Source organism: Trematomus bernacchii, unplaced genomic scaffold (assembly GCF_902827165.1).
Source record: "Trematomus bernacchii unplaced genomic scaffold, fTreBer1.1, whole genome shotgun sequence".
NCBI lineage: Eukaryota > Metazoa > Chordata > Actinopteri > Perciformes > Nototheniidae > Trematomus > Trematomus bernacchii.
This window is the reverse complement of record NW_022987720.1, coordinates 29,108,930-29,131,106: the sequence shown is the minus strand read 5'-3', so window position 1 is coordinate 29,131,106 and position 22,177 is coordinate 29,108,930. Positions and strand designations below refer to the sequence as shown.

General features: G+C 41.0%; 1 protein-coding gene across 1 annotated transcript in view; it reads right to left on the bottom strand.

Annotated features, from left to right (window-relative positions):
• LOC117493653 (glutamate receptor ionotropic, NMDA 2B) overlaps positions 1–22,177 on the bottom strand; it is a 192,757-nt gene that overhangs the window by 25,793 nt on the left and 144,787 nt on the right. The window contains 4 exon segments of the mRNA XM_034144307.1: positions 2,828–2,953; positions 4,431–4,584; positions 12,561–12,732; positions 16,486–16,694. Of these exon segments, the coding sequence (XP_034000198.1) occupies positions 2,828–2,953; positions 4,431–4,584; positions 12,561–12,732; positions 16,486–16,694 (661 nt within the window).

The following is a 22,177-nucleotide window of genomic DNA, read 5'->3' as shown; positions in this document are numbered from 1 at the left end:
CTTCAGACTCTTGTAATTTGAAGTCACTTACATCAGAATATCACCAATGTAAGTGTTATAATAGATTTTTTGGGGATAAATTAGAGAATGTATTGTTTAATTCATCTCGGAGCTGGCAGAAGACGGTTTTGTTCCAGCCATTATTCTGTGATCAGCAGTTGGTTCATAATGTTTGTGTGGGTGTGTGTGAGCGTGAGAGAGAGAAAGAGAACGTGTGTTTGCGAGTGTGTGTGGGTGTGTATTGTTGCATGGAGCTTTTGTTAACGGACAAAAAAAAACTTCCTTTGTGAAGTTTGCAAAAGGGAAAAGTTAGTTAAATGAATCGGGCAGCGACTTTTACAAATCTGCAGTCGGGCCATTGATACTTTTTTTTCAGTTTTGAATCCTTTGAGTCCAAGACTTCGATCTGCACTCTTCATGATACCAAACTCCCAGCGCGCAACGAGCAGATAAAATGAGAAAAGAACAGCTTTAGGGAGGAGTACATCTTCTCCAGAACATGATGAAGGGTGAAAAAAAAGATAGCCATTGTCTAAATATAGCCACATCAGAGATAGAGTTGTGGGAAGACATTGATTTTTTTGTTTTTTGTTGTTTCTTATCTTTCTGGCTTGGGGGGGTGGGAGATCTAACACAAAGCTAGCCTCTTGCTGTCAGAGCCGGCGACACGTGAATTTGGGAAATATGGAAATTAATGCAAATGCGTTTCAACACACCTGTACTGTACATGATTTAAAAAGAGAGCAGCATGGAGGAGGAGGAGGAGGAGGAGGAGGAGGAGGAGGATGATGAAGTCACGGGTCAGTGAGGACGGCTGGTCTATATGTGGAGGCGGCCCGCAGTGCGATTGTGCGTCTTTGTGCACAGAAAGACAATTTGTACATCTGCAGTGGAGATGTTACAGACAGGAAGCGTTTACCTGCAGAGCTGCTGGTTTGCAGTGGTGGAAAGAGTATTCTCTACTTAATTAAGGGTCTCCTATTATACTCTTTTTCATCAATATATCACAGGTCTCAGATATATACAGAACATGTCTCTGATTGGCTGAAACACCAAACAGATCATTGCAGCATCCCATAATCCCCTCTGTTTCAGCCCTGTTTCCAAAGTGCTGATTCTCTGTCTGTTACTTTAGATGAAAATAAGGAGCCCCTCCCCACGCCCCTCTGAGAGATATTTGGTTACAAAGAACACAATGGTGCTCTAGGAGGAGATTCAGGTGATAAGGTGGGGGGGGGGGGGGTTACACAAGCCAAAACATCGTTATGACATCATTAAGTGGCCAAAATCTGATCAGCTCATTTTCAGACAGGTTTTTATGGAAATGGATCAGGACAAAAAGAGAGAGAATCTTTGTTCCTGAAACTTTCAGAGTCTCTTTCCACAGAGGGGACACATGTTGATGTAGAAGAGACATAATGTGACCTTGAAGAGCACTAATACTACACAAACACACCTCATTTCAAATCTAATCTAAGCCCTCTTTCCATGCATCAAAAGTGATAAACCTGCAGCCTCTGAGATATACATCGCCATCACGCAGAGTGCAGTGTATTTTACGCACAGCCGGTCACAGTTTACATAAGATCTGTGCCCAGTTGTAGTGCCAAAAGGGATTGACAACAGTGGACACGAGCTTGTAAAAAATGCATGTGTTAACTGAAAATGTTGTTTTTCCTCCGAAAACATTGGCAGCACAACACATGGAATAATAAGCGGCAGCGGTGTCGCAACGTCTCAACCTGTAATGAATCCATTAATCAGCATTAATCCATTAATAATTGGTTAATTAATCATATTCGCCATTAATCATAATATTATAAAAGATGAATTTACTTGGCCAGTAAACATATCTTTTGCACTCTTTGCATTAGAGCTCAGTGTGCAACTTAAACTTATTATTACAGGCCGGTTCTTAGTTTGACAATTTATACTGTAAGTAAGTAACTCTGTGCAATATATAATGTTACTCCTGTATCTTCTACCACACTACATTCTACATGTTACACTTAATTGATTTTATAAATACTGCTGCTGCTACTTTTTCTACTGGAACGTGTACTTTGTAAATTGTAATAGTTTTGAATTTAAAGGTTAAATATTATGTGCATGCCCCTCATCTAAGAGTGTTTGCTGTCTCTATCTTACTTTTGCTAGACGAAAAAAAAGCAATTCTGAGATGATGATGTCGAATGAAAGGAAACTAAATAAATCCATGTGTGCGACCGTCACCCGCCCTGGACTACCGGCCGCTCTATGATTCTCCAGAACACACAGATGGCAGTCCGCCCATCTGAAGATTAACCTTTGCTTTCCTTTGTTCCGTTTGAACAATATGCCTTGGCAGATTCACTCACTTTTTCAGCTGGCTGTCATGTAGATAATGTGGAAAGCTTTCCCTGCCTACTTCCTGCTAAACACATTTATTTCAGAGTGCTTAAAAGTCTAACTCTAAAGTACGTCACTTTTAGCACATGTTGCAAATGCATAATTTCCCTGGTAAATTCAACCTGAGCGTGCCCTCCATCTGCTGCTAAAAAAACAACCGGTGAGCGAGGGTGGAGGCAGCAGAACTGGAAGAGAGAATGTCTGCATGTATTTACATCTATATCCTCAAACATATGCATCCTCCCAACAGGTGTGTGTGTGTGTGTGTGTGTGTGTGTGTGTGTGTGTGTGTGTGTGTGTGTGTGTGTGTGTGTGTGTGTGTGTGTGTGTGTGTGTGTGTGTGTGTGTGTGTGTGTGTGTGTGTGTGTGTGTGTGTGTGTGTGTGTGTGTGTGTGTGTGTGTGTGTGTGTGTGTGTGTGTGTGTGTTGTAAACTCTCACCTCTGCCGTCAGCCAGACAGTGGTTGTAGCCCACGGGGCTGAAGTACTCGAATATAAACACAGCCATTGCTGACACCAGCAACAGCATCACGAACATCATCACCCACACATCCGCACTGAAGGGCTCTGGAGGGCGAGAGGAGGAGGGAGGAAGGGAGGGAAGGAGGGAAGGAGGGAAGGAGGGAGGAGAGAGGAGGGGAAAAGGAGGAAGAAGAAGGGGAAGAGACGATGGAGGGAGGAAGAGGGAGAAAAGGCGAGGGCGTGAGAGAACATGAAGCGAGGGAGGGAGAGGGCAAGAGAGATATGTAAATTGAGGAAGAGAAAAAGAGAAATGGAGTAGGAGTGGGAGATATGAGAGGGCAGGGAGCGAGAGGCAGAATAAATAAACAGTTAGCATCATTATCATGCACTCCAGTCTGCCTCCTCGTCACACACATGCATTAAAACTTGGCTGTAATCACTAAATCACTTTTAGTTCAACTTCCGAAGGTGTAAAAATGCACGAGGACCTAAAGCGACCCACAGGAGTACATATGGCTCTGCAGTCTGTCAGCAGCGAGACCACAGTTACATAAAACTCAAACAATGGCAAAACTAAATCCCCAAAGTTTTGCATATCTCACAAATTGCCATTAAACAAAATGATGTACGTACGTGGACGAAACAAGATTTTTTGGGGGGTATTTAATGTACAATTTGTTTTAATTCAATCCCCTTAATAATGATATTATCATTTTACATTTAGGTACTGTTTACACCTCTTTATAAGAAATTATGCTCTGTTTATTTGTTGGAAATGACTGTCTATTCTATATAAAATGTATATTTTTGTATCCATTATTGTATTTATGTTAATAATTCTCTTTATGGGAGTATGATACAACGTAATGTAAAAACATAGAGGGCTTGCAACATGTTTTCCTGTATTATAGTGGGCCTTATGGTGGAGATTTGACTGAATCTACCTGTACCTGTCCTACAAATTGAACGTTTGCACCTTTAAGTGGATAAGGCTTCAGAACCACTTAAAATAATAATAACTACACGTGCCAGAGTCACAAATCACACATCAAATATCACATTATTATATTCAAATACCTTAATATCGATATTATAACGATAATGTTTGCCAGTGGATGAATGTAGATCAAGTATTGTATTTAAAGATTAGATTATATTAGATTCCTTTTATTGTCACTACACAGAGTACAGCAAAAATTCCAAGCATTCCCGACACAAAACAGACAGTATAAGTATAATTTTGACAATACAAGCTACAAACTTTTAATATATAATATATAAAGTGACTATAAAGTGGACCTATGATACATTGAACAGTACGCTTACAAAACAATACAACATTAAAGAGGACATATTAAGCAAATTGTTCCTAGCATCTTCTCAAGACTCAGCGGTTTTTTAAATACAATGATCTCTTTAGGATAATGTTGCTACTACCCAATTATTTTTTTAATTTAATTTGAATATTTCATTTCAAGTTTGTGTAAGGTATGGCATGTCTTGTAACTATGTTGTTTAAAAGAATGAACAATTAATAAACATATTAAAAAATTATAAAAATACAATGATCTGTGCTCCTTACCTAAGAAGGCGGAGGGGGACACGGTGCCGTTGCTCCTGGAGACCATGACGCTGATGCCCGTCTCGATGAAGGGGACGGAGAAGTCGATGACCTCCGACCTCTCCTCGTTGATCGTCAAGGAGCCGACGGCCATGTGAGCGTTCTTCAACACCACCTAGAGAGGGGAAAACAGAAAGCGTCCGTTATTCAAACATCGTTCCTCCATTTAATAAAATATGTCCTTAAAGTGGAACCTTTCGTCTGGGTTAAATGTGTTGTTTGCTTTAAAAAAAATAAGATGAGTGTTATATCGTAAACCCAATGAAAAGATCTTATACATATTTAAGGGGAAACCTGGAGACTTTCAAAAGATATGGCGTGGTTTCTAAGGTTCAAGATTCAAAGGTTTTATTGTCATACGCACAAAGCTACAGTGTAGAAATGGCAATTACATTCTTCTGACCTGAGCTCCTCCAACAATGCAACATATATAATAAAATACAAAAATACAAAATACAAAGTAGTGCACAAAAGGCATATTGATATATATTGGGGGGCTGTGGCTCAGTGGTTAGTGTGCTGGACTTCTAATCAGGGGATAGCAAGTTCGAGTCCCACTGCAGTCAGCATGTCGTTGTGTCCCTGAGACCCTTCACCCCAAATTGCTCCTGTGGGGATTGTCCACAGAACTGAGTATGTACGTCGCTTTGGATAAAAGCGTCTAACAAGTAACATGTAATGTAATATTGAGATTCCACAATATAATATAAATGATATTCAATTTTGACATTTATCAAACATGTGAGGTCATTGTTTATTTTATTTAGTTTTTATTACCTTTTCACCTTTTCATTGTTTATTTTATTTAGTTTTTATTACCTTTTCATAACTAAATGTACGCACAAGAAGGGCTGTGATCAGTTCATCTCCTGTTGGAGCCACAATGCTTCTTTATCCGTTGTTCATTATTGATATTATTATGATTATTTGTTCACACCGCACACACATGTAATGGGTCACTGGTGGCCATGTGGTTGTACTTGAGTTATTGTTTTGATTTATTTCCTTTATTAAACATCGTGAAACTTAACTTTGGTACAGCCTCTATCTTGGGACGCGTCAAAGTGATGAGGGGTAAAACTAATAACATGAACTAACTAATTGGGAGTTTACTCGCTATACTCCCTTTATGAAATCCATTTTCAGGTGTGTAAAACCAAACATAAGCATAAAAATGATATATCACATCCTTCAGCTAATGTTAAGGTGATGTGCTGAAAGTCTTTCTAAATCCAGATGAGAAAATGTGAAATGGACAAAGGTGGACGTTGTTATGCAGTCCCAGCGTTTTAAATGTCATCGTGCAAACATTTTAACAAATAGCTTTTTACCATTTTATCGTGGACTCTGCTCTTATAACACTGGGTGAATGAATAAATGTGACTGGCCTCTTTCGGCAATCTAATATCAAGAGTAAATATTAGGTTACAGTGTCAGCTCTTATAATCCAGGAGCAATATCTTCTGTCTAGACGCATCGCTTTACACTGACACACACAACCCATTGTGGAAGAGCAGTTTTTCAACCGTGCAAAAACTATTGTTCAGAGTAAAAGGGAAAGCTAGCGGCCGGTGTGTTAACATGTATGAAGCTGCAGCAGCAGATTAATGCACTCTCTGCGTTAGCTGTCAAAAGGTATTTTGGGAAATGTAGGAAATCAAATTTGACAAAATAGCAGAACGGACAGGTTTGAAGGAAAGTGGATGCATTCAAAAAGCGGAGAGGTAAAGTGACCAAAGTGAAGAAACATGAACATGGAGATAGGGGGCGGAAGGAGTTCTTGGTACTGGATGGTCACTGGTTTAAATCCCAGTGGTTTAAATCTCTTGAATTTTTATTAAAGAGAACGGTGTAAAAATAAATGTTGTTTTTTTCTGTTTAAGACAAACGTGAGTGTTGTTTTCTGAAATAATTAATAGAGTGTCTTTTTGTTGTTCTTGTTTATTCTTTTGTATTGATCTGTTGGGACCAAGTTGAATTTTTTTTAAATAATTGATCAAATTTACAAATGTTAACCTCTGCTCTGAATGCCTTTATTTAATATATATTCATTGGTAATGTGAATAATGTTTTAAAAACGGTCATTCCCTCTAATATCACAATTGCATTCAGTTATTTTTTTTGCAGCCCTTATTCAAAACACGAGTATTGTTTTCTGAAATAATGAATAGAGAGTATTTGTGTTGTTCTTGTTATTCTTTTGTATTGATCTGTTGGGACCAAGTTGATTATTTTCTGTTCACTTAAAAAAAAAAATTGATACCATTTTAAATGTTAACCTCTGCTCTGAATGCCTTTATTTAATATATATTCAATGGTAATGTATATAATGTTTCAAAAAGCGGTCCTTCCCTCTCATAACACAAATCATATCACAATTGCATTCAGTTATTTTTTTTGCAGCCCTACAAAAAGGTAGAGCAGGAGGACAACGCAGGACACTCGTGATGCGTCTCGGGGAGGGAAAAGAGGGAGAAAGACAGAAAGAGGGGGGAAGAAAGTGGGTTACCACAGTGGGTCACGGCTGCTTGAAATAGCCGTCTCTCCTTCGTCTACCTGCCTCTGCTCAGGTTGTATATTTAGCCCCAGATTTATACAGCCCTACAGCACCGGGGCAAAGTGGGCCACCGTCTCACTGAGTTAATAGAGAGGGGCAGGGATGATGTATTATTGTAGGCCGAGCAGGAAGTTAGCATCACAATAGCTCCCTCAACAAAATGCTAATGAATTATTTTCATTTTTTATGACGCCGGTTTTGTTCAGCAGGATAATCTCCACATAGTTACACCACTTTATGATTTTTTGAAGCACTTGCGAGAAGTAAAAAGCTAATGTTGAGCTATAAAGGAACTACAGCACGGTCACATGACTTCACGTCAGCACCGCTAAGCTAAAGGCGGCTAATGTTGGGCTATAAAAGAACTACAGCAAGGTCACATGACTTCACGTCAGCCCCGCTAAGCTAAAGAAGGCTAATGTTGGGCTATAAAGGAACTACAGCAAGGTCACATGACATCACGTAACCACCGCTAAGCTAAAGGTGGCTATTGTTGGGCGATTGTTTGTTTGTTTGTAGCCTTTATTTAACCAGGTTAAAAAATCCCATTTTTTCAAGGGAGACCTGCTATAAAGGAACTACAGCAAGGTCACATGACTTCACGTCAGCACCGCTAAGCTAAAGGCGGCTAATGTTGGGCTATAAAGGAACTACAGCACGGTCACATGACTTCACGTCAGCACCGCTAAGCTAAAGGCGGCTAATGTTGGGCTATAAAGGAACTACAGCAAGGTCACATGACTTCACGTCACCACCGCTAAGCTAAAGGAGGCTAATGTTGGGCTATAAAGGAACTACAGCAAGGTCACATGACTTCACGTCACCACCGCTAAGCTAAAGGAGGCTAATGTTGGGCTATAAAGGAACTACAGCAAGGTCACATGACTTCACGTCACCACCGCTAAGCTAAAGGAGGCTAATGTTGGGCTGTAAAGGAACTACAGCAAGGTCACATGACTTCACGTCAGCACCGCTAAGCTAAAGAAGGCTAATGTTGGGCTATAAAGGAACTACAGCAAGGTCACATGACTTCACGTAACCACCGCTAAGCTAAAGGAGGCTAATGTTGGGCTATAAAGGAACTACAGCAAGGTCACATGACTTCACGTAACCACCGCTAAGCTAAAGGTGGCTAATGTTGGGCTATAAAGGAACTACAGCACGGTCACATGACTTCACGTCACCACCGCTAAGCTAAAGGCGGCTAATGTTGGGCTATAAAGGAACTACAGCAAGGTCACATGACTTCACGTCAGCACCGCTAAGCTAAAGAAGGCTAATGTTGGGTTATAAAGGAACTACAGCAAGGTCACATGACTTCACGTAACCACCGCTAAGCTAAAGAAGGCTAATGTTGGGCTGTAAAGGAACTACAGCAAGGTCACATGACTTCACGTCAGCACCGCTAAGCTAAAGAAGGCTAATGTTGGGCTATAAAGGAACTACAGCAAGGTCACATGACTTCACGTCACCACCGCTAAGCTAAAGAAGGCTAATGTTGGGCTATAAAGGAACTACAGCAAGGTCACATGACTTCACGTCACCACCGCTAAGCTAAAGGTGGCTATTGTTGGGCTATAAAGGAACTACAGCAAGGTCACATGACTTCACGTCACCACCGCTAAGCTAAAGAAGGCTAATGTTGGGCTATAAAGGAACTACAGCACGGTCACATGACTTCACGTCAGCACCGCTAAGCTAAAGGTGGCTAATGTTGGGCTATAAAGGAACTACAGCAAGGTCACATGACTTCACGTAACCACCGCTAAGCTAAAGGTGGCTAATGTTGGGCTATAAAGGAACTACAGCAAGGTCACATGACTTCACGTAACCACCGCTAAGCTAAAGGTGGCTAATGTTGGGCTATAAAGGAACTACAGCACAGTCACATGACTTCACGTCACCACCACTAAGCTAAAGGCTGCTAATGTTGGGTGTGATGACGTTTAGTTGTCTCATTTAGACACTTGTTAGCAACCGCGGTTTTTAACACATTTAAAAGCTTCATACATTCACCAGTGGGGCATTTTCTGTCGTATTTTCTGTCGCAGAACAAAAAATCTCTTAATCTCAGACCTTATTTCAGGCTTCTAACCAAAACAATGTAAAAAAAAACATTGACTTTGAGAGGCGTGAACATTAAGTGTTGAAAATGTTTGAGATGACAGGAAGCAAAAGTGCTAAAATGCTAACTCATTTCCAGTCTTTAGGACTCATTCCTGCACCCCTCTATAAGCTATTTGTGTCTCAGAGCTCCAGCTTCAGCGTTAAAGTGTGTGTGCATATGTGTGAGTCATAAAAGGGAAAAAGACAGCGAAAGAGAAAGCAGTGAACCTTTGTTCTCCACCTGTGAAGTGGACCTTTACAGACAGCAGAATAACAGCAGCGCTACATTATCTGCACTTTTCAAAGTGTTCTTCTGGCGTCTCTGAGTGTGTCTGTGTGTGTGATTGTGTGCATTTGTAACTTTTCTTGTCTTGTTTGTTCTATCAGCATGTAAAGTGCATGTATGTGTGTGTGTGTGTGTGTGTGTGTGTGTGTGTGTGTGTGTGTGTGTGTGTGTGTGTGTGTGTGTGTGTGTGTGTGTGTGTGTGTGTGTGTGTGTGTGGTGTGTGTGTGTGTGTGTGTGTTGCAGCCTGAATGTGTGAATGTCTCCCCGGGGATGAGAGTCCATCCAGCAGTGTACTCACTTCCTCTCTCCATCTCCCTCCTACGACTTGTTCTCTCCGTGTTATGAAAGTGACCCATGTGGGTGTTATTGAGAATGAGCGAGCGCAGATCTGTGTATCAGCTGGTGTATGTGTGTGTGTGTGTGTGTATGTGTGTGTGTGTGTGTGTGTGTGTGTGTGTGTGTGTGTGTGTGTGTGTGTGTGTGTGTGTGTGAGACTGTGCTAGCGAGGCCAAACTCATGTAATCAAGTGCATTGCCTCTAATATTTCAGATTAGGAGCATTAGGGCCGAGCACCAGTCAATGCAGCCCGAGGAATCTGACTGAGATCCAGTTATGACAAAATGTCGGCCTGCATCAAAATGTTCATTGATTTTCTTTCTTTTTTATCCATCTTTTGTCTTTCAGAGCTTTGATAAATTGTGTAAAAGGCCCTCAGTGATCTCTGAGTGATCAGGAGTGTGCATGGGCACGTCCTAGTGTGTGTGTGTGTGTGTGTCCAGATTTCGGTCCATTAAAGGTGTGAGATATACTGAAGTTTTGGCTTTGTTCCAACTGGAGAAGAACACAGGTTTTGATAGATACAGAAGATGATGGTGAAGCGTGTATGTGTGTGTTTATGTGTGTCTTTGTGTGTGTGGGAGGGAGCTAAACTGACATAACCAGTATTTTCTCTTTCTGTACATATGGAAACAGTCAGTTTTTCTGTGTATACGCCTGTTGTGTACATTTGTTAACATTTATATAAGCATTGTTTGTTTCTGCGATCGTTCGAGCAGAAGCGTCCCTTGCCTACATGGTGAGTGTGTGTGTGAGCATCAATCCAACATTTTGATCCATTAAAGGTGTGAGATGTACTGTAGTTTTGCACACAGGTCGGATTTGTTAGCTATAGCAGGTATATGGTCGAAGCGTGTGTGTGTGATAAACGGACATTCTGTATTGTCTCTCTGCACACCAAAATTAATAATTCCATCTGTTGAAATGGGCTTGCATTTACAGGGATAGTACCCTCGTCTGCATGCGTCTGTGTGTGTGTGTGTGTGTCTTGACTGAGTGTGTGTATTTGTGTGATAACAAGCATTTCCTCTTTTACACATGAAAAACCATCAGTATTTCAGTTTGTAGGCCTGCCTGTGTACATGTTTTCCTTTGTTTTTGTGACAGTCCATGCTCCAGTGTCCTTTGTCAGGCAGGTGTATGTGTTTGAATGAATGTGTGTGTGTGTGTGTGTGTGTGTGTGTGTGTGTGTGTGTGTGTGTGTGTGTGTGTGTGTGTGTGTGTGTGTGTGTGTGTGTGTGTGTGTGTGTGTGTGTGTGTGTGTGTGTTGTTGAAATCTTCCCTTATCCTAATGACCATTCATCTGTAGAGGTGAGGTGGAGACGTCACACCTGTACATGTTATAACAGGTGACCACGCTACAGACACATACAGGAAGTGGCTTTATATCATGGATCCAATATGTCAGTTTAAAATGAAATGACAAGCAAAAGTTTTACCGCATAAGAAAAGAAAAAAACATCTTGTCTGTGACTCGTGAAGGTTGTTCAAATGTCGGCGTGTCCACACACAGAGTTGTGTGTTTCCAACCTGTCACCTTTGGGCTTTTATCGATCCGTTTGCTTTTTCCTTCATTAACAAATGGCCAAAGTCACGCAGCAGAGGATCAGCTCGCTGTGGAAGAATGAGAACTGACAACGACCTTACCTCGGGAACAATGTCGATTAGAGAATGTTTTAGTTTGTTGTTGCAGCTGACTGCGTTGTGAGCACCCCAGGGCTAGGTGCTTAGCCCACATGACACAAGTGTTGAAAAAACGGTTGACCCGGAAGGGAAAGCTCATAATTCGAGGTATGAAAACACACTTCAGAGAGGAAATGAAGCCTTCAGGTAGCTCCTATAGAAGCTAAATAAAGCACATTTCACACAAGATTTAACTCTTGTTTCCCCCTTTGAGCATTTAGCGTTGTGTTCTTTGCTGTGTCCAAGTTCATCGGTGTCAAATTGTGCAATATGCAGATGATACAAACTCTATTGTTGTTGGAACTATTGATGATTGAAAGAGTGTTTTAAATCAATTACTCTACCAGATGATAGATAATAAATAATGTTGGGGCCACATTGTGATTATGTCCGATCATGGCTTGCATTGTTCATTTATACAAACCTATATTACTTGGTATATTAACGAAAAGCCATGTTTAAATGCTAACTTCTGTATATTAGGACGTTTGTATTTGAAAGCTTGCTGTCAGAAATGTGTCCGTTTATCTCCAATATGCATATTTTTTGTAATACATTATTTAATTTAGAGCCGGTTATATTGTATTCCACTATATCCACTATGTGCAAACCAAAAAATAAATGACGTTGCAAAATGTGAATTAAGAGCAACCTTCATTTGCATTTTACAACATTTGTTTGTCAACAACCAGAGGTGGGAGAAGTACTCAGATCTTGTACTTGAGTAAAAGTAGAAGTACCAGAGTGTAGGAATACTCTGTTACAAGTAAAAGTCCTGCATTCAAAATGTTACTGTAGTAAAAGTACACTATTTACCTCTGAATTGTAGTGAAGTAGAAAATATTGAAATACTCAAGTAAAGTAAAAGTATCCCAAAATGGTACTTAAGTACTTAAGTAAATGTACTTAGATACTTTACACCACTGTCAACAACCTACTAATGAGTCATATCATTTACACATTTACACAAAGCAGAAAAAACACTTTACACTGTCCGACAAATAAATCCCACACGAATACTGGTAGAGCATGATGCCAAAATAAACGTCTTCATATACAGAAGTTTACATTTAAATGTATTCAACAACATATAGAAAAAAGGCACTCCTAGTTCCCTCCTCACCTCTCCCACCATGCCGTTCCACGTGCCGTTGATCTTCTTTCCGTGCTTGCCGTTGGTCACCAGGTAAAGGTCGTAGGTGAACTTCACCTGCTTGGCGATCTTCTTCAGGATGTCGATGCAGAATCCCTTACAGCAGCGCTTTATGTAGATCCCAGAGTCCTTCGTTTCATTGCTGCAGAGACAAAAAAAATGAATTAACCCCCTTTTTTCAAAGATTCAAGATCCAAAGGTTTTATTGTCATACGCGCAAAGCTACAGTGTAGAAATGGAAATGAAATTCTTCTGACCTGAGCTCCTCCAACAATGCAACATATATAGTAAAATACAAAAATACAAAATAAAAAGTAGTGCAAAAAGTCTATATACATGTCAATAGAATATGATATGTACAAGAACAGAGTATGAAATAAAAAAATGTAAATTAAAGGAGAGGTGTCATGGCCATTTCCACTGATCATAATTCCATTGTTGAGGTATACTAAAATAGATTTATATTGTGCATTTTTCCAAACTCACATTGGTTTCTCATACAGCATCTCTGTAAACTACGTGTATTCACTGAATTTCACTCTCTGCCTTTAACGGCTCGTTGTAGCTCCAAAAGCTCCAGCCCCCACCCTCCCTGTGAGCACAGTGTGCTCTGATTGGTCGGGACGTTGTGAATCGCGCTGAGCTCCATGGAGGTGTTGTTTCCTTGTTAGCGATACACAGCGAAACACAGCCAAACACATCCTGAGCACACACAAAGTCACATCCGAAGTAAAATCAATAAGTGTGGCTTGATATTGAGTAAGAAAAAGGTTGATAAACTCTGTGAGAATGGGTCTGCAGAGAGAATTTCGCCGCGATCCCAACTGTCTGTTATCAGCCTGCAGCCAGGGAGGAGAAATCAGCAGAGCTGCCTGCTCCCTGCACACAGATGTGTGTGTGAGTAAGTCCGTGGATTGGTCAATTTGGACCAATCAGCGGGGGCTTAACGTAACGGCTCCGCGGATTGGTCCATTTCGTTCCGGGTACGGCTTGACATCATGCCGTACCCGGAAGACTCAAATGGACAATGACGTATCTCCAACGAGGCGTTTTGGGGGGGTATTTTCTGTGTTAGAGTTTTACTCGCTACAGGGTGTACTTTGAGGGTTTTGACTCTGCACACCGTTTACATGCATAAAAACCTTCATAACACACAAGGGGACGGGTAATAACCGGAAAAGCATGACACCTCTCCTTTAAGACAAAATGAAATGCAATGATTACTATTTATATCAGGGATGGGCAAATGGCGGCCCGGCGGCAAGAAGTGTAGCAAAAGTCAAGGCCGCAGATTCGTCGATGTATACTGTCTGCCACAGAGCAGATCCGTGAAGTTGTAATGACTGATTTGAGAGGTTGTAATAACCAAGTTGCAGTTGTAATGGAAAATATATTTTAAAAATATATATTTTTCTGCAAGTGAACATTTCATCACTAAGTTCATTTTTTTCTTCTGTGACTTCAAATGTGGTTCACAGATACGTGGATATTTTATACAAGTGTAAATGTATGCACACAAGCTCAGATTTCTTTTCTGCAAGTGCTCACATCAGGTTTTACACGCTCTCGCATTTTGCACCATATCTACCTTCATACAAGTTGCCCATCCCTGATTTATATGAAGTATAATTTATTTCTAAAGTAGTAGTAAAGTAGTTGTTTCATATTTTTAGGGATTATTATTATTGTTATCTCGATTTTGTATCGTGAGTAAAAATGTGTTGGACAGACTAAGAAAAATCTAAAACTACACAAAAAATCCCTGGAATATTCTTTTTAAATTTGTATTTCCCTCTTTGTATGATTATTATTTACATTAAATATAATTATTTTTCAATGTATTTGTTTATCTTTTATTAAGGATAATAGTTATCATTATTATTACTATTTTTATTATTTATTCATATATATTTTACTTGAATGTTTTCCGATGCTTTCAGATATAAGCCACATAATAAAGCATGTTTCTGTGTCTTGAATGCTTTATAATGCATGTAAAAAATGACTTTGAATCTGAAACAAAGCGCATGTATAGACAAACTGAGTCAATGACTAAAAAGTCATGAAACAACCTGAATACTGAATGAAATATGTGCTCCTGAATTGGCATGAAGTGTTAATTGTAGTCGTGATTTGGTGTCTCTGGCAGCGTCACACTCACACCGATGAAGTGTGAACTGATTCTACCTCTGGCTCTGTGGAGCTGTCGTGGGAAATCATCATCATTCACAGGAAACATTTAGGCAGTTTCATCTCTTCTGTCAAGTAATTTTGATTTAGTTCATATCTATTCATATATAAATGCATTCATATGTTCGACTTCATGCTTGTTTTGGTACTAAATTGTCCTTTTCTGGTAGTAGGTTTTGGGAAATCATCATCATTCACAGGAAACATTTAGGCAGGGTTTTCTCCGTTTCATCTCTTCTCTCAAGTATTTTTGAAATCATTGCTATATCTATTCATTTGTGAGTAGATTCATATGTTAGACGTTATGCTTATTTTGGTATTAGAATGTCCTTTTCTGGTAGGAATCATTCAAGTAGGTCTGAGGTCATTGCTGGGTCACACCAGTCAGATAACAACAGCTGTGTTTGAGTGTGAACATATTTTGTTTACAGGCAGATTTATCCTGAGTCAGTTAAATAAACACAGGCTGGAAGAGTTTGGCAGATTTGACCGTGCCATATATTATGAACACTTCTTCGTGTTCTGCTTTATATGTGTTTGTTCCCTTGGTTAAGCTTTTAAATGTAATTGTAAGTATGGCTGTCAACGTTAATGCGTTAACGCTCGCGATCAATTTGGAAACGCACACATGTTAGAAAACCTTCTTTGTCGGTGCTTTAGCGAAGTGTTTGAAAATTGTCAGGTTTTACGCCAGATCATTAAAGGTGGGGTAGGTCATTTTGGAGAAACCGGCTCGAGTGCGCTAGAATTTGAAAATACACAGCCGGAAAAAATCTGCCACTTCCTTACAGAGCCCCTCCTCCAACACACACGAACGCGCACATGACCAATGAGGGCACGAGATCTGTTTGTGCCCCGATGGAAGGCTGACAGGCAGGTAGGACATCCAGTTATTTTAGCTGGGCCGGCTAAAATGATTGGTCGTGCTTTTTACAGTATCACGGCTTCCACAGATGATATTTTTTTATGGATTTTTTGTCAAAGCACTTCAGATATTCATTGCTATCGGGATGTTAAGAGCATTCCATGGAATATAACAAGAAGTGTATCTCGAGCCGGTTTCTCAAACTTACCTACCCCACCTTTAATTAATGTTATAATAAAGTAAACAACCCTCTGATTTCTCCTAAGAGTTTGTCATGCATTTCTTCATTACAACACATCACATATATTTGTTTTATCGTGCCCTAAAACACAAGCAAATACTAGTGTTTTCAACTTGTGATTAACACGATTACATCTATTGACAACACTAGTTGTAAGACATCAGTCCCAGTGTTCATTTTGTTTTCAGATGCTCCTATAAAATAATTTACTTCACATCCACTTGACTTCTACAGTTGTCGATCTGTGGGTATCTATATGTGCTGAGGTCCCTTTTCAGAAAACTTAACAGAAACATATTTTACTTATTGACAATCCTATTCTAGTTTTTCTTTCTAAAACTTGGTGTATCTGAGATTTAACACTCACTGTTAGAGCCAGTATTTTGTTTTTATAAGAAAGGCCACCTAATTGTGACGTCTGTAGTCAACACACTATAAAAGACTACAATTCCGACGGCGCCTGCTCTAAAGTGACAGTGATGGGCAGCAACCTGCTAGAAAGAGAAATGACTACTTCCATTCTTGCAAGGATAATAAATACACGTATCCTGATATTGAAGCTCAAGCCGGTGACGAGTGATATCTTTCAAGACACTCACAGTGTTTTTAACTGTTTCCGGCAGGGCACGGTGTTCCTCATGCAGGTCCCGCTGAGCGGATCCACGTCTTCCACGATGACGAAGGGAGCTTCCTCCAGAGTCACGATGGACAGGTGGTCGTCCTCCCTGGTTGCTGCCCCGCCATACAGTTCATAACGAGGCCACACGTGGTACTTCATGGACAGGGAACCGTTCTCCCATTTACCCACCTGCAGAGAAACAAAACAAACATTCAGATTGCCTTAAAGGTCTCCTATTATACTGTTTTTCATCAATATGTTATAGGTCTCAGATATATACAAAACATGTCTCTGAAGTGTTTGGCTCCAAACACCAAACAGATCATTGCAGCATCCCATAATCCCCTCTGTTTCAGCCCTGTTTCCAAAGTGCTGATTCTCTGTCTGTTACTTCAGATGAAAATAAGGAGCCCCTCCCCACGCCCCTCTGAGAGATATTTGGTTAAAAAGAACACAATGGTGCTCTAGGAGGAGATTCAGGTGATACAGCGTGGGGGGGGGGGGGGGGGTTTGGGGGGTTACCTTGGTTGGTGATTGGCTAATGGTTACACCAGCCAAAACCACGTTTTAGTTATGACATCATAATAGTGCGCCAAATTCTGATCAGCTCCTTTTCAGAACAGGTTTGTATATAAATGGATCAGGAGCAAAAGAGAGAAGGAGAGAATCGGTGTTCCTGAAACTTTTCAGAGTCTCTTTACACAGAGGGGACACATGTGATTGTAGAAGAGACATGAAGAAGAGGGGACACAGTTTGATTTAGAGAAGAGACAGTAAGAAGAGGGGACACCTGTTGCGTAGAAGAGACCAATGAGGAAGACGGGGAAACATGTTTGATTAGAAGAGACATGAAGGAAGAGGGGAACACATGTTTGATGTAGAAAGAGACATGAAGAGAGGGGACACATGTGATTGTAGAAGAGACATGAAGCACAGAGGGGGGATCAAAGGTTGCTGATGTAGAAGAGACATGAAGAAGAGGGACACAAGTGATGTAGAAGAGACATGAAGACAGAGGGGACACATGCTGATGTAGAAGAGACATGAAGAAGAGGGGACACATGTTGATGTAGAAGAGACATGAAGAAGAGGGGACACATGTTGATGTAGCAATGAGAACACGAGGAGAAGAGGGGACACATGGTGATGTAGAAGAGACATGAAGAAGAGGGGACACATGTTGATGTAGAAGAGACATGAAGAAAGAGGGGACACATGTTGATGTAGAAGAGACATGAAGAAGAGGGGACACATGTTGATGTAGAAGAGACATGAAGAAGAGGGGACACATGTTGATGTAGAAGAGACATGAAGAAGTGGGGACACATGTTGATGTAGAAGAGACATGAAGAAGTGGGGACACATGTTGATGTAGAAGAGACATGAAGAAGTGGATTTTGCATGATAGGTGACCTTTAAAACACAGATTAGGATTTCTTTAAACACTGCATTCTGGACGTTTCACTAAGGTTAGGGTTAACTGCAATCATGGAGACTCAAAGCTAACAACTAAATACATAAAATGAATCACTGGGCAGGAATCTAATTAAAACATGAATGCAGATTAAATTCCACGCTGCAATGAGTCCAGTCCATCAAAAGCGCTGCTCTTGTAAACAATTGGCAAAAAGCAATGAGGACTTTGAATGATTGTTACGCAAAAACATCTGTTTTCTGGGTTTAGATGTGATTAGTCCATCTGTCAGTAGAACGACAACGAGGCAACAAATGAACGGGAGAATTTCATGATATGAGGATAAACATGATGGAAGAAAGTGATGGGAATAAGTGAGAGGAAAATGAAAGACGAGAGGAGAGGATTCGAGGAGAGGCCTGGGACCCAGAGTATAAAACGAGAACAAGGTTAACGGGAAGGACGAGAGTGAAATGGGGGAAAGAGCAGAATTCAGATCAAGAGGAGAGGGTGCTGAGGGAATTAGATGGAGCGATTAGACTAAGAAAATGAGCTATATATGAAGCGGCTACATTTTGCCTGAGAGAAAGAGTCAAGTGAGTGTCTGTGTGACGGAGAAAGAGAGACAGAAATGGAGCTCTTTCAGATGCAAAATGCTGGCTCTTCTGCAGGAGGGTCCAGCTGTTGGTCTGGAGAGCCCTCAGCGATTATGGCTCCGCTCGACATAAATGACTACATTTCCCTCAGATGGCGCTAACGTGAAACCAGACTTTTGTCCTGACACACAGGTTGAAAATCACGGTGTCTAAATTTGGATATTTCTCTTTGACTGCCATAACTAGCACTTTGAACACATACTGTACACATACTTGCCAACCTTGAGACCTCAGAAATCGGGAGCATTTCAAAACCACCGCGGAGTGGGGGGGGGGGGGGAGCTGTATTAGATTAACATTAACATGCTTATTGTTGTTGTAAGGGCACTGCCTTGCGGCCTGTAGCACCATCCTTTATGGAGCATATGTGAAGGACAGGAGTGAGCAGAGGGTAGAGTTGTCGATTCTTGTTCTGTTTTCTGTGACTATTTTCCCCACCCTCTCAGACTTTCAGTTGCGTGCGCTACTAAAGAGACGCGCTACCATGGAAACCAAACAATGGTGTATTAAAGTCCGAGTGGAAACAGTCCTGAGTCAATCTGATTAGTCAGAAATCGGGAGAAATGCGGGAGAAATATGACCCCGGGAGGAAAACCGGGAGAGGGCAATGAAATCGGGAGTCTCCCGCGAAAATCGGGAGGGTTGGCAAGTATGACTGTACACAGTGTGTGAATTTTGACCATTTTGTGTTTTTCCAAATTGCATAAAGCTGCTGTGCTCTTAAGGCCCGATTTCGGCCGTCGATAGATGTCTGGCCGTCGATGAGCGTCGTGTCACCCTACTCAGATTGGTGTGTCCCGCACCGTCGTGTCTTTTCGGCCGTGCCGACACCTTTTTGGCCGAAAACATTTTCATCTCAGCTGGATGCAAGAGTTTATTTTTCATCATAGCGATCTGGAATGAAGAAACCGAAGACCAACGCACACGCTATTTGTTGTTTGTTATATCACGCAGTCTGTTCTTCTTCTCTCGGTGTATCACGCAGTCTGTCTTCCGGTTGTTGCCTCTTTTGAATGACGAATACACACTACCGCCGCCTGCTGGTAAGGAGAGTTATTGCCACTCACACATGCGCAGTTCGTACGTGCTACTTGACCGTCGGCTGAAGTCTTTGCGGTGTGTTCCAGTGCGACTGTTGGCCAGACGCAGGAGACGTGAGGCGACACAACAGTCGTGTTCCATCGGGACGTGTTCTTTGGGTGTCAGTTTGGTGTGTCTGGGCCTTTAGTGGAAGTGATGATGGCCAGTGTTAGCTAGTTAGCTAGCTAGCAACAATCGTTCACGGTACCAAATCATAAAAGACTATTCAATTAACCAAAATAAATAACGATGGATTCTTTGTGACACTAGTATAGTGATACATTTCTTAAATAATTTTAAAAAACATGTGTTTGTTTATAAGTACAGTGCTGTGTTTACCGGAGTAATCATATTCATCGCCTAACTTCGGCTATGTAGCCAAGATGGCGGTCGTTTAGTGTACAAAGTGTCTAAATACACTGCCATGTCATACAATGTTAATTTTTGCGCAATGTGTGAATTTCGAGAGTATAGTGTTCTCTTAAATCGAACACAACTGCTATGCCATCACAGGAAATTATAATGGCTGCTCTTAGCTAACTAGATAGCGAGCAACAAGTGTTAGCAGACTGCTCAATTAACCCATTGCAGTTATTGGTGGCCTCTTTTCAACATGGTATGGTATGTGGTATGTTACTTAAGCAGGGAAACAACCCACATGTATAACTTTTATTTGTACAATGCTGTTTTTCCCGCCATTTCTATTATTTCCCAACCGCTCGTTGACTTTGGGAAGTGTCCAGTGTTCCTCACTCAACTTTTTCACGGGTTTGAATTTGAAAAATATTCATAACTCATATTCTCATATTCGAATACCTGAATAATTTCGAATATTCGAATATTCGATTAATCGTTCCCATCCCTAGTTTGAATACACCATCCAGGTAGCATTATCTTATATCTCACAGCTAACAACCGTTCATGTTGCCAAATCATTACAGACAGCTAAATTAGGGCTATTAAATTAAGGTAGGCTTATTTTTGACGTTACTTATATAGTGATACAAAACCATTTAGATCTCTGAGTGTGCGAAGTGTCCAGCGTTAGACACTCAACTTTTTTGACCATTATGAGTGCAGCATCCAGGTACTCATAGTGTCATTTTGCTATATTTCGCAGTGGGCCGCACTTTTGTAACGCAGAGGTACGCGATTTGAGACACAGCATACGCCTCTTACGAGCTCTTTCCTCTAGAAATGCCCACTTTAACTTTCAGAGGAAGATGTGGGTGGACATGGATCTTCAGCTAATTGGACAGTGTGTAACGGGAGAGAGGCGCCAGAGTGTAAAGTTTGCACACTCGTTAAGTATGTAAATGAGCACACACACATATATTACACTCCAGGGAACACAAACTGGCCAAGGCTGCCTGGGTTGGACAAGCTGAGGATTTGTATCTCCGAGGCACAATGCAGCCTCGTTGTATCTGGAGGGGGTAAAAAAAAGCGTGAGTAAGGGAAAGACGGATGGAAAGAAAAGGGGGGAGGGAGTCCGTGTGAAAAAGGGGTTAAAATCCGCCCGGAGGAGAGCAAACTGGACTGGACGCTCCAGAGTCTTCACACTACTTCAAAGGTGCAGAGGGTGCATGGTTGTAGGAGCTGGAACTCATTAGGATCCAAGAAAAGTGGTTCAGCTGGAAGTCAAGCTAAGAATTAAACATGAGGGATGGAGGAAAGGGGGGGAGAAGGGGAGGTGCAGACTGCAAGGGGAGAAAGGGAGAGAGGAGAGGAGCGATTCACCTTGTTCTCTGATCAGAGGACAGAATATAGATTAGAGAGGCAGAAGAAAGAGAGAAACTCAGGGAATAAAGAATAGGGCGAGTCAAAGGGGTCAGATTGCAGACACAATGGAGGAGAAGGAGGATGGTGACTTTGCAGGAGGAGCAAGTTCCTTTAAGGTTGTTGGTTTCAAAATGTACGCGTCACCAACATCTGCTTTCCACCTGTACTAAGAGAATCTATTCCATTTCTCTACCTGTACTGAAAAGGGTGCTGCTTTCACAATAACTGTGGTTACATTTCACCGTTCGTTTAACGATTTAAAGTTTGAATTGTCATTATACGTTGTCTGAGTTTTTATTTTCCTACAATGCAAGTGTTTTCTGGTCATGAAAGTCAATTTGAACATGTTGGTCGCCCTAAGAAGTCTTGATCAGAGTTGGTTGTCACACCGTCTCATGTTATTTCTGGTTCCAAAAAACCCAAAATGACGACAGACAAAATCAAAGATGGCGACTGCACAAAAAACTAGGTGACAATGGTCAAAAAACTATATAAAAATGGGCAAAAACAAAAGTAGAGAAGGTGGAAAAATCGAAGATCGCGACGTAAATAAAAAACAGATGACAATGGCCAAAAGACAAGATGAACACCACTAAAAACAAAGATGGTAATGGAATGGAGAAACATGATAACAAAAGGCCAAAAACCAAGATGACAACAGACATAAACGAGATGTACCTAAAACTCTGAATACCTAACTCAAGGCTTCAAAACCAAGGTCCATAAACCCATGGGTGACA